We start from the raw sequence: 12546 nt of genomic DNA, 5'->3' as shown, positions 1-12546 counted from the left end.
TAATTGCTGTTGTACACAGCCCTCAAGTCACCTCTCTGCAAGTGTGATGAGAGGATACGTTTGAGGGGGTCATGGCACTATACAACTGGACTGAACACAGGAAACTCTAAAACAGTACTGACAGTGTAGACCAGTGCTTTCAACAGATGAGTGTCAGGGTTTCTAAATCACTGTGCAAACTATGCAAATATGAGTTTATGTCAGTAAAGTACAGACACACTTTACATGGCTACTCTTTAAAAATGAGGGTTTCAGACTACAAATTTAAATACCACGTAGGAATATCCATCCATCCATTCATTATCTGTAACCGCTTATCCATTTCAGGGTCACGGTGGGTCCAGAGCCTACCTGGAGTCATTGGGCGCAAGGCAGGAATACACCCTGTAGTCCTTCACAGGGCAACGCACTCACACCTAGGGACACTTTTGAGTCACCGATCAACCTACCAACGTGTGTTTTTGTACTGTGGGAGGGAACCTGAGCAAACCCACGCAGACACAGTGAGAACACACCACACTCTTCACAGACAGTCACCCGGAGGAAACCCACGCAGACACAGGGAGAACACACCACACTCCTCACAGACAGTCACCCGGAGGAAACCCACGCAGACACAATGAGAACACACCACACTCCTCACTGACAGTCACCCGGAGGAAACCCACGCAGACACAGGGAGAACACACCACACTCCTCACAGACAGTCACCCGGAGGAAACCCACGCAGACACAGGGAGAACACACCACACTCCTCACAGACAGTCACCCAGAGGAAACCCACGCAGACACAGGGAGAACACACCACACTCCTCACAGACAGTCACCCAGAGGAAACCCACGCAGACACAGGGAGAACACACCACACTCCTCACAGACAGTCACCAGGAGGAAACCCACGCAGACACAGGGAGAACACACCACACTCCTCACAGACAGTCACCTGGAGGAAACCCACGCAGACACAGGGAGAACACACCACACTCCTCACAGACAGTCACCTGGAGGAAACCCACGCAGACACAGAGAGAACACACGTATGAATATTATCATTTAAATATTTAAATCTGCTTGAAGAGAAATAATAAGGTCCGTATTTGCACAAGCACAAAGAAAAGGCTGCACCTTGTTTAAAATCCAAGAATCTATTCCTCCCCCCAAAAAAACTACCTCGATATTAAAATGAGGTATATATCAGCAGAAGCATTAGCGTACCTCATAACGATACAAACAAAAACATAAGAATTAAATGTTTTAACCTAATCTCCATCTTTCTGAAAAAACTTCCTCATAATGCATTTCAAATCAACAAGTTTTAACTCTTTATGGACTGAAAATATTCTCTGGGGCACTCAGCTCTAGGCTGAAGTACAGCAGACAGAGACGAGGTTGGGCTCTGGACATTTTACACAACTCACCTAATCATTAAAGAGTGGATTCCTTTGTTATTTTTCAAAATTCCTGCAAAAACAAAAAACGCATTAAGATTTACATTAAAATGTAAAAGAAATTTAGAGTAATTTGAAAAACCTACAGAACAAACTGCTCACGATTGGAGGTATAAGTAACCAGTCGTTTGAAAGGTCCAATGCCTTTAAATATTCCCTCACAGAAGGTCACACCACAAAATGCTTAATAAATATGCATTAGAAATGGTCTTATTAGAGCTCTGATATACGTTTTGGACTGAAATATAATTTTTAAACATGCATTCAGGGCAGTGACGTGTGTGTGTGTGTTTTTAAAGCCAAATATTCCCCAAGGTTTTAACTAATTCACCATTAAAACAATTACATAAAACTATTTAGAAGACACCTGTTATTGACTGGTGTGTGTGTGGACAGTAAATAAAGTGGCCAAATCTGTGTTGTACACATGGAGTCACCTGATTCCAGCAGCTTACAAAACAAACGTTAAATTATGTAGAAATGTTGAAAAATAAACAGAATTTTGGCTGGCGATAATCTCCTAAATCTCTGCGGCACAATAAATGTTTCCTCTGACCACAGCAGCCCAGAGCAGATAGAATTGTGGTCTTCCTTAGCCACAGTTGGGCTCCAGTGCCACAGGAGGACCACACTGTATGAGAACACCGGTCCAATTCCCTTCCTTTGGGCACCAAAGAACTATTTCAAGTTTTGAAGCTGCCAACGACAACATAGCCCGCAGCCAGCAGCAACCCGACTACCATCCCCATCATCCTATCCAGCTTCCAGGTGCTGAATTCTTTCTCCCGCTTCCGTTCATATTGTTTCCTCCAGCGGCGCAGGGCTTGCTCTCTCTGCAGCTGCTCTCCGTAATGTGCCTGGTAAAAAGCATCAAAGTCAAAAACGGGTTTCCCTCCCACCGTGGCGCTGGATACAGGCCGAGTGCTCTTCTGACCCGAGTGCTGCTGGCCTGTGGAGGGAGAAGTGGCTGAAGACTGTTTTCCTGAGGGTCTTCCTGCAGCCTGGACGTCTGCTGAGCTCAGGATGCCGCGGTCGTACTTCTTCCTTAGTCCCACACTGCCCAGCACGCTGTAGGCCTCGCTGATCTGAGCAAAGCGCTTTGTGGCCTCCTCACTCCCTGCGTTCTTGTCTGGATGATAGAGGAAAGACTGCTTGTAGTATGCTGTCTTGATCTGGGTTTGAGTGGCAGTGGGAGACACCTGGAGAGGTTGGCAAAGACATTTTATTACTTTCACACTAAGTTTATAATTCTTTTTTAATTTATATAAAATATTTCAGTCCACTAAGTTTGTCTTAAGATTAAAAAAAACTATTTTCAGCATTTTGGGCGGCACGGTGGCGCAGCAGGTAGTGTCGCAGTCACACAGCTCCAGGGGCCTGGAGGTTGTGGGTTCGATTCCCGCTCCGGGTGACTGTCTGTGAGGAGTGTGGTGTGTTCTCCCTGTGTCTGCGTGGGTTTCCTCCGGGTGACTGTCTGTGAGGAGTGTGGTGTGTTCTCCCTGTGTCTGTGTGGGTTTCCTCCGGGTGACTGTCTGTGAGGAGTGTGGTGTGTTCTCCCTGTGTCTGCGTGGGTTTCCTCCGGGTGACTGTCTGTGAGGAGTGTGGTGTGTTCGCTCTGTGTCTGCATGGGTTTTCTCCGGGTGACTGTCTGTGAGGAGTGTGGTGTGTTCTCCCTGTGTCTGCGTGGGTTTCCTCCAGGTGACCGTCTGTAAGGAGTTGGTGTGTTCTCTCTGTGTCTGCATGGGTTTCCTCCGGGTGACTGTCTGTGAGGAGTGTGGTGTGTTAGCTCCGTGTCTGTGTGGGTTTCCTCCGGGTGACTGTCTGTGAGGAGTGTGGTGTGTTCTCCCTGTGTCTGCGTGGGTTTCCTCCGGGTGACTGTCTGTGAGGAGTTGGTGTGTTCTCTCTGTGTCTGCTTGGGTTTCCTCCAGGTGCTCCAGTTTCCTCCCACAGTCCAAAAACACACCTTGGTAGGTCGATTGGCGACTCAAACGTGTCCATAGGTGTGAGTGTGTGAGTGAATGTGTGTGTCTGTGTTGCCCTGTGAAGGACAGGCACCCCCTCCAGGGTGTATTCCCGCCTTGCACCCAATGATTCCAGGTAGGCTCTGGACCCACCGCGACCCTGAACTGGATAAGGGTTACAGATAATGAATGAATGAATGAATTAATATTTTCAGCATTTCCTCTTGGAAAATGTTCATGTTTTTATGCTGAATGCCCTTCCTGATACACATACATCCTGATGTAACCCTGCCATTTCACCCAAACTTAGGCCAAAGGAGTGTACAAGTGCAATCCCAGTGGCTCAGTGGTGGACATGGGGCCAACACACCAAACTCCAAACCGATATTGACCCAAGGCCCCGATGGCCTAGGAACTGTGCTGCGGTGACACTAGTCACACTAGAGTGCTGCAAATTCATTGAATTGTGGTGTCCTGTACACCAAGAAAATTCTAATTATTCACCTTTTTCAGCCTATAGCCTTTTAGCATCTTCAAACCTATTAACTACAAAATTATAGAACAAAGAGTCTAATATTTATTTATATAATATACATATCATTGCTGTCCAAAAAAACATGTATCTCCATTTTTTGGGGATTTTTAGTTTACTATATCATTTGAACACAGCAGCTGTCCCTCACACTTTGTGAAAATTGTATGATGAAGGGACACAGAATTGCTCCATAATTCCAATACCTGGAATAAAATGTGTTTACATAGACTTCCATTAAATAACAAGGTTTTTTCCTACACCTATAAAGATACTATTTTGGAGATACAGGTGCGTCTTTGGACGGTGATGATGCAGAAAATTTAGTATGTGGAAATTTCAGGATGTGATATTTTGCCCTTATCACCCACCCATACCTCGAGGATGTCGTAATACGCAGTCTTGCTCATGTGGAGTGAGACATCATAGCTTTGGTTGCTGCTCCAGTTGCAGCTTTGTGTTAAAATGACCCAGGGGCGAGGCTGTGACTGTCTACCCGTCAGCAGCAGTACTGTACAATAAGACCCGAAGCACTCAGCCTTCTGTATTCTGGAGGAACATGGTGCCAGAAGGACACTTCTGTTCACACAACATGCCACTCTGTACATCCTTCTGCAGGACACAGGGAACCAATGAAATTAATGGAAATAACTTAATCAAATTATGACAGAACTAACTGAGCTGTAAGTTTTAATGATAAAGTAAAGTTCAGTTTCTCATACTACACGCCAACAAGAGTGGACACCTTAATCACTGGCTAAATCTATACATTGAGTCATTTTTAAATCTGTATTCAGGTGTAAAGCTTGCTCCATCTCTGTTCTTTTATCTGCCTTTACCTCCATCCTTCCCCTTCTTTTATATTCTTTACTGCTTACAAAACCTGTACGACCTTCAGCTAATGCTAATCTAGGTGCCAGAATGTAACTGCTGCGTAAATTCATGTGGTTAAAAAAAAGAACCTGGTGAATAGAAAGTCAGTTTCAGTTACATAATAAGAATCAGCTGTTTCTCAGGTAATCACCTGAGTCTCACCTGCTCTGAGCTTTTTTCCAGTGTGCTCTTTACCCAGCAGGGTTCAGCAGTCAGTCACTGTAACAGTGGGAGAACACTTCAGAGAACGGTTTACACAGTACATGTACAGACTTGCCTTTTTTAAAGTAAAGACAGAAATATTGGTCATATTACTACTGACATAACCATATACCACAGGTAAAAAAAAAGTACAATAATAACAAATGTAAAGTAAAAAAAAACAATTAAACACAACTGGTTCACAATGGTGTGTAGCTAAGGATCTTACAAAATAAATAACACATTTAATCCAGCTCTGACGATGAGGGGTGTAAAAACCTCAGCAGCACTGCTGTCTCTAATCCACTTGTACCAGTACAACACACACACTAACAACACCATGTCTGTGTCACTGAAGTGCTGAGAATGATCCACCACCTAAATCATGCTCTATGAGGGTCCTGGCTGTTGAGGAACAGGGTGAAGGTCTAACAAAGTGGACTATAGTCTGTTATTGTAGAAAGTACAAAAATTGCATCTATGTAGTCAGTGGCGACTATGGAGAACATTGGAGACAGCTGCATTGTTGTGGACAGGCAGTGTAGTAAAATTTACAGTCATCCAACCTCATAAAAAGGGTGTCCAGCAGTGAGGGTTTAATTTTCAACCTCCAATGAAAATGTCATATTGATACTGAAGGGGATTATGAGTGAAAAAGTGGCCTTTAGTTTCAATGTTACAGTAATTCAACACTGGAACGTCGAGGTCAAGGGCAAATCTAAATCTCAGAACCCCGTTTAAAGATTAAGTGTTATTTACGTGTTCATACTGAACTGCTTTAACAGCCTGGGCCTCGATGAGACAGTGAATAAACAGCAGCAACTCAGCGAGTTTCTACAGGATCCTATTGACAGGTTTCCGAGGCCTATAACAAACGGTTGACACATACCAACAAGCTGTGGTTTCATTATTAGGAAGATTGACAGACAATATATTAAAACCGCTTAAAAACCGGCTGTGGCAAAAAAAGAAGCGAATTTAAAAACCAAACCGAACTATTTCAACCCTCAGAAACAAACTCCAGTAAATGCCGACTACTCACCTCCATTACACAGAGCAACAGCAGCGCCGACCAATCAGAGGAAAGAACAAAACGGTTACACAGGGAACCTTTCCAACTGTTAAAATGTGTTTAAATATATGTTGTTGCACGTATTAAAAACCTAAAAAAACACAAATATATATATATATATATATTGTAATGCTATTTTTGTTAGATAAAGTGAATAAACACCAATAATTATGCATAATATTACTTGTACTAATATTACTATTAGGCTAGAAAGGATAGAATAATAAGAAATTAATTACTCATTTGCAAATGAAAATAATAATTATTTTAATAATATTAATAATGATGAAAATAAAGTTATTTTGTAGACTTTGAAAATACCAAATCCTCTATTAAAATTCAGTAGCGCTGTAAAAAAACTATGTTATTATTATTATTATTATTATTATTATTATTATTATTATTATTATTAGTTGTTGTTGTTGTTGCTGTTTTTATGAATTAAAACGGTATTATGAGGAGACTTTTATATTGAAATGCTGCTGTAGGTTGGCCATGTGTTTTTGTACGGAGTAGAGGTGCTTCTGTTTTAGATTATTTAACTATCATTCGATTGTTTATACCGTTATTAATCTCACCGCTCGCTGACAGAAGAAGCATGTCTTCAGGGTGTCGCAGGCCGGAGCACATCGCTCCTCCGGAAGTGGTGAGTAACTTTAATTTTATAAAATGAACTGCACTGTAGCAAACTGTGTGCCTCGTCCAGCTGCTTTAAATCTTCCATTTCATGTTAATATTTCTCCACTGGGATCTTAATCTTTGTGGATTCCCTTTGGACAGCGACAATATGTTTAATGAGCTGTTTAGAAAGGCTGCTTTATTATTATAAATTTAATCCCACCTATACTGAAACAGTCTGTGTGATTGTAAGCAGTGTCCGAGCTCTCCAAATCCCCAAATGTCTATTATTTATGTTCTTTATGTCCTTTAGACATTTAATAATCTTGTCTCTGAGTTAAAAGTGTTTTATATGTAGGTCTAACACTACCTTCAGTTTGTTCAGTAAACACAGATCTATGAATATGCCATAGGTCCAAGCCTCTGTCTCCACCCACATCTTTGATTGCAGCTACCATTTGTTAGGATTGGTTCCTTAGGTTTTTTATGTACGTAATCCTGGATGTCTGAATCTGTGTTTTTGGGACTGTGTTAAGAACTCTGAGAAATCAAAACTCAACCACAGCGCTGATGGCTTATTTCATTCATGATATATCTTCAGCCATAAACACCACCGCAGACACACTCACACTGTCTTGCATACACACACACACGCGCACACTCTTACACAAGCTCTAACAGGTTTAATACTTGCATTATCATTAGAAGGGACTTTAATTCATTAATCATACAAACTGCTTTATGTATTTGTGACCACTGTTGATTTCACTGTCGTGTTTGCAGTTCTACAATGAAGAGGAGGCCAAGAAGTACTCTCAGAAGTAAGTGTGTTATAAGATGTGCCCAGCAGTAATACATTGCCTATGGTTTATACACTCAGTGTATAACTGCTTAATGACTCACTGTCTTGTCGCTTGTGTCCTGTAAAGCTCTCGAATGATTGAGATCCAGACCCAGATGTCAGAGAGAGCAGTGGAACTGCTGAACTTGCCAGAAGACCAGCCCTGTTATTTGTTGGATGTGGGGTATGTGTTAGTTGTATAGAAGGAAGATTTACTTTTAAGGTACAGTGGGTGTACCTTAAATGTGTTGTATTCAGCAATTATATGGTTTGTCTACAAACTTTTGGACATGGGCAACACTAAAACAACAGATTTCAGGAACCAGATGTCATCACTGGTGAGACGTTTTTTAACCCTTTTGAAAGATTTTGGAAGTATTATTGATTTTTAAAATGCTGAGTGCAGTTTTGGAAAGTTCTGCAAAGCAGGAATTTGCAGTTTTACTAGGGAGATCCCTATTGGAAAATCCTGAAATTTGGGCTTTATTTTTCTGGCTAACTGCTATGTGGAACACAGCCCCTGGAAAGAATGCACTTTTTTGAAGTTTTTGTGTCTTTTCAGCTGTGGCTCTGGACTCAGTGGAGATTATTTATCAGAAGAAGGTCATTACTGGGTTGGTGTGGACATCAGCATGGCCATGCTTGGTGAGTGATGCTGTATTCACACTGGCACAGGTTTACTGTCTGCTTTTTGAACAAGCAGGTAAACGCTTTGGTCTCAGATACTGTGCAGCCCTATGCAAAAATTTGGAAACACACCTGGTCTAATGGTAATAGAAAGAATAACCTGTCAAGTCAGTGAATAAATACAAATGTATAAAAAAATTTCACTGAGACGGAGAATAGAGCGAAAAGAAAATAGGGAGAATACAGCCCCTATGTTTGTTACTCTGGGCTCAGCACTGCGTCGCCAATCCACCTACCAACGTGTGTTTTTGGACTGTGGGAGGAAACCGGAGCACCCGGAGGAAACCCACGCAGACACAGGGAGAACACACCACACTCCTCACAGACAGTCACCCGGAGGAAACCTACGCAGACACAGGGAGAACACACCACACTCCTCACAGACAGTCACCCGGAGGAAACCTACGCAGACACAGGGAGAACACACCACACTCCTCACAGACAGTCACCCGGAGCAGGACTCATACCCACAACCTCCAGGTCCCTGGAGCTGTGTGACTGTGACACTAACCTGCTGCGCCACCGTGCCGCCCCTTAGGAAAACATAAAATATTTTTTTGCATAGGCTACAATTTACAAGTAAAGTGGATGTGTTTATTAAAATATTGCAGCTGTGCGTCCCTTATATAGGATGCAAAAACTTTGTTTTCATTCCACAAGAGATGCACACTTGAATGTAGAGAGCCAGTAGGTCGTTTAGTTGTGATGGTGGTTATGTTTATGGCACAGTGACTGGTCTAAGTCTGACCTCATTCAACACAGGTTTAGGTTATTTATTATTCAAGCAGCTGTTGCATTTTGTTAATTACATTCTTTGAAGTTCAGGTTTTTAATATAAATATGATTCACCTTTCATTCCTATATTATATCTTCGGGGCAAACATAAATAACACAGGAACTGGACTTTAATATGAATCCATATTAAGAAAGAAAATGTAGCTAGTTCCAAATAAAAAAACTTACCCTTAATAATTACAACACAAAGATGTCTAGTAAAACGTTTCTCTTTCTCTCAAGATGTCGCTTTAGATCGAGAGGTGGATGGAGATCTCGTTCTCGGAGACATGGGGCAGGGCATGCCTTTCAGACCTGGGACATTTGATGGCTGTATCAGGTACAGTAAGATCAAAGCATGACATTGAATTACACATGCAGTACATTGGGGCATGTCATGATTAATGAATAACACTCAGTTTCAAAAATATATTCATTAATCCAAATAAGCTGTTGATTTGTTGCTATCCTCAGTATCTCTGCGCTCCAGTGGCTGTGTAATGCCGATAAGAAAAGCCACAGTCCTCCCAAGAGGCTCTACACCTTCTTTAGTTCCCTCTACTCCTCTCTGGTGAAGCACTTTTAAATCCACTTCAATTGTGTTTACACGTTGGAACTTGGAGGGTGTTCTTGCGAGCTGTTAATGTTTATTATTATATTTCTAGGTAAGAGGGGCTCGCGCGATCTTCCAGATTTATCCTGAAAACTCAGAACAGGTGAGTTTCCACCATAACATTTCAGTGCTTCCTAACCTTTTAAGAGATGCAGTTTTCAGAGAGGCACAGAGAGAGAGAGTGTAATTCCCTGCCCTCATTCCTCTGCCTGCTTTACTTAAAGTTTACAGTTAAGGTTCTCCTCCAAGTGCGTTAAGCTCAGGTGACAATGTGTTAGTGCCTTCATCCTCACATTATTCCTGGCTCCTTAATGGGAACCTAGTTATAAACATGTCTAAAACATCCAAATCCATTCAGTTAAGCTGCTAGCCCTTAGGGTTTTATTTTCACCACTCTTGCTTCTGCCTTAACATTGGTTTCTTTCTCCAGCTGGAGTTGATCACAGCTCAGGCCATGAAGGCAGGGTTCACAGGAGGGATGGTGGTGGATTATCCCAACAGCAGCAAAGCCAAAAAGTGAGTGCTCAGGGATTTACTTCAGCAGATTCATAAACGGCACGGTTTACGTGGAATAAATTAATCCTCGTGTTCTGTTTTGGAAGGTTCTTCCTCTGCCTGTTTGCTGGTGTATCTGGAGTCTTGCCAAAGGTATGGACAGTGGACATGAATCAATGCAATGCAAAGGTTTACTGAGATGTAACCTTGGTACTTTTGGTCATTTTTGTTTCATTCCAGGGACTGGGGACAGAGACTGTAGACAGAAATGTTCCAAATCAAGTGCAGTTCACAGGCCAGAGGTAAGGTGTCATGGATAGGATGTAGAAATGTGGACATAATTAGGACATTGATGCATGTTGATGACATAACAGAAGCTTGTACAGTGTCGCCCATATTTTGACACTTTGACATGTTTGATTCTTACTGTGTTATATCACACATTGAAGTTAAATCATAAACAGATACAAGGTTTTGTAACAGTGACTTTATACTGATAGTGAAACTAGTAGTGTGTAATTGTCATGTCCACATTGCAGCAGATTCAGTAGATGAATGACAATATCACAGTAAATGTACTTTATAATGTGTATTACATTAGCCTGAGGGTCTTGTCTGTGAATCAGGGCAGGGTTTAAGTCTGTCCCTGTTCTGATTGGACACAGACCTACAGAAACAGAGGGTCAGAGTGCTGTCTCAGCATAGGACCCTCCAGACAGTTTTTCCACCCTCTGACATTTACAGAGTACGTTGTTCTATAATTATCAGTGTAAAACTACTAGTGTTTTTATTGGAAACTTGCTTATTATTGCAATATTTTAAGGCTCTAGTGCTCAGTTTGTAGAGCCAAAGTAAATCTTTTTATTTATTTATTTTTAATTTTGTTCAGTGCTCAGTTTTAAAATATTAGCTTTTTCTTAAAAAGAAAAAATGGAGACCTTTTAATGCGCACCGTGCTCTGTCAATTCCACCCAAGGTCCCGCTTCAAAAATATGAAGGGCAAGTCGCTGAAGAAGAGCAAAGACTGGATCCTGGAGAAGAAGGAGAGGAGGAGGAGACAGGGCAAGTACGTATCTCTGTTACCATTTCTGCTGTTTGTGGATCCCGGTCATCCTTCTGAGTAGGAGTCTAAGCTCTGACCCTTTCATTGGGAGATCAGCGGTTTGCTCCTTGACAGTTCCTTAGCCATCTGACTCGTTTGAAGGGACCCACTCCCCAATGTCCCAGTGTGAACTTAGCACACAGATGCCTGCACTGGCTAACAGCACATCTAGGCAGTTAGTGTTCTCCTCCAAGCGTGTTGAGCTGTCAGATGGTGCTGTGTTTGTATCTGTAAACTTGTTGATGATTAAATGGGGTAAATCTTTGTTTTGTTTCTCAGGGGTGTAAGAGCAGACACCAAGTACACGGGTCGCCAGAGGAGACCTCGTTTCTGAAGCTCTGGACACATGGACTGCAGGACTGGGTCTTTATCCAGTTCAGAGGGACTTTATAGATGGAAAACACAATGTGCCTGATCCTGCAAACGTCAACGTTGTGGCTTTTTAACCCGGATTTCATCGGCCTTCCTTCTTCAACTGAAAGCCCACTATGTGATGAAAGGCTTGATGTAATATTATGGACTTTTCCCCTTTTAAAGAAGGTTTAAGACTTGAATGATCTGTTGGAATGAACCTTTTGGCTTCAGGTGCATGGCCAGTTTTATCTTGGGCCAGAATTAAGCCTGAGCTAATTAGATTGGTTTAGATTTAGTGTTTGGTGCATTTTTGTTTAATGGTAATTACATAAACAGGTTACAAATATGAACATCAGTTTCCAACTGGCTTTTTTAAGGTTTAACTCAGCAACACTACCCCCAATAAATACACACACAGCCACTTTGTCCAAAAGGGGACTTTTCCTGAGAAGCCTGTGGTTCACCTCCGTATTTTTGTGATCTGCGTTTTTTGATCATTTTTCACCACCACAGAATTTCAGAATTTATCAAATGCCTTACAATAATAATAATAATTCAAATATAAAATTCATTCATTAATTGATTATCTGTAACCCTTATCCAGTTCAAGGTCGCGGTGGGTCCAGAGCCTACCTGGAATCATTGGGCGCAAGGCGGGAATACACCCTGGAGGGGGCGCCAGTCCTTCACAGGGCAACACACACACACACACATTCACTCACACACACGGACACTTTTGAGTCGCCAGTCCACCTACCAACATGTGTTTTTGGACTGTGGGAGGAAACCGGAGCACCCGGAGGAAACCCACACGGACACAGAGAACACACCACACTCCTCACAGAGAGTCACCCGGAGGAAACCCACGCAGACACAGGGAGAACACACCACACTCCTCACAGACAGTCACCCGGAGGAAACCCACGCAGACACAGGGAGAACACACCACACTCCTCACAGACAGTCACCCGGAGG

General features: G+C 42.4%; 2 protein-coding genes across 4 annotated transcripts; one reads left to right on the top strand and one right to left on the bottom strand.

Moving 5' to 3' along the window:
* Positions 1-879: 879 nt before the first annotated feature.
* On the bottom strand, positions 880-6119 carry LOC136675856 (dnaJ homolog subfamily C member 30, mitochondrial-like). 3 transcript variants are annotated; one of them, XM_066652634.1, is made up of 4 exons: positions 6058-6119; positions 4977-5033; positions 4319-4553; positions 880-2647 (listed from the first exon to the last, which is right to left on the bottom strand). In XM_066652634.1, exons 3-4 carry the CDS (start codon positions 4547-4549, stop codon positions 2132-2134), a joined length of 747 nt encoding a protein of 248 aa, XP_066508731.1. In that variant the 5' UTR covers positions 4550-4553; positions 4977-5033; positions 6058-6119; the 3' UTR covers positions 880-2131. The 3 variants fall into 3 exon arrangements, with proteins under 3 accessions (XP_066508731.1, XP_066508733.1, XP_066508732.1); XM_066652636.1 differs by having other exon boundaries at positions 4966-5033; positions 6058-6112; XM_066652635.1 differs by lacking the exon at positions 6058-6119 and adding an exon at positions 5905-6018.
* A 455-nt stretch (positions 6120-6574) lies between these two features.
* On the top strand, positions 6575-12005 carry LOC136675848 (probable 18S rRNA (guanine-N(7))-methyltransferase). The gene is made up of 12 exons (XM_066652622.1): positions 6575-6733; positions 7489-7526; positions 7635-7730; positions 8109-8191; positions 9251-9347; positions 9482-9578; positions 9673-9723; positions 10051-10136; positions 10223-10268; positions 10356-10417; positions 11092-11181; positions 11497-12005. Exons 1-12 carry the CDS (start codon positions 6686-6688, stop codon positions 11549-11551), a joined length of 849 nt encoding a protein of 282 aa, XP_066508719.1. The 5' UTR covers positions 6575-6685; the 3' UTR covers positions 11552-12005.
* Positions 12006-12546: the final 541 nt, after the last annotated feature.

The sequence above is a fragment of the Hoplias malabaricus genome, chromosome X1 (genome assembly GCF_029633855.1).
Source record: "Hoplias malabaricus isolate fHopMal1 chromosome X1, fHopMal1.hap1, whole genome shotgun sequence".
Classification (NCBI taxonomy): domain Eukaryota; kingdom Metazoa; phylum Chordata; class Actinopteri; order Characiformes; family Erythrinidae; genus Hoplias; species Hoplias malabaricus.
The sequence above is the reverse complement of the archived record's forward strand: the minus strand, read 5'-3'. Positions and strand labels throughout refer to the sequence as shown.

Excerpts from the sequence above, each read along its gene's own strand:
- LOC136675856 (XM_066652634.1), bottom strand. The coding sequence starts at position 4,549 with ATGTACAGAGTGGCATGTTGTGTGAACAGAAGTGTCCTTCTGGCACCA. Across the intron at positions 2,648-4,318 it reads CGTATTACGACATCCTCGAG|GTGTCTCCCACTGCCACTCA; the intron begins GTATGGGTGGGT and ends CAACCTCTCCAG.
- LOC136675848 (XM_066652622.1), top strand. The coding sequence starts at position 6,686 with ATGTCTTCAGGGTGTCGCAGGCCGGAGCACATCGCTCCTCCGGAAGTG. Across the intron at positions 9,579-9,672 it reads GTTCCCTCTACTCCTCTCTG|GTAAGAGGGGCTCGCGCGAT; the intron begins GTGAAGCACTTT and ends TTATATTTCTAG. Across the intron at positions 11,182-11,496 it reads AGGAGGAGGAGACAGGGCAA|GGGTGTAAGAGCAGACACCA; the intron begins GTACGTATCTCT and ends TTTGTTTCTCAG.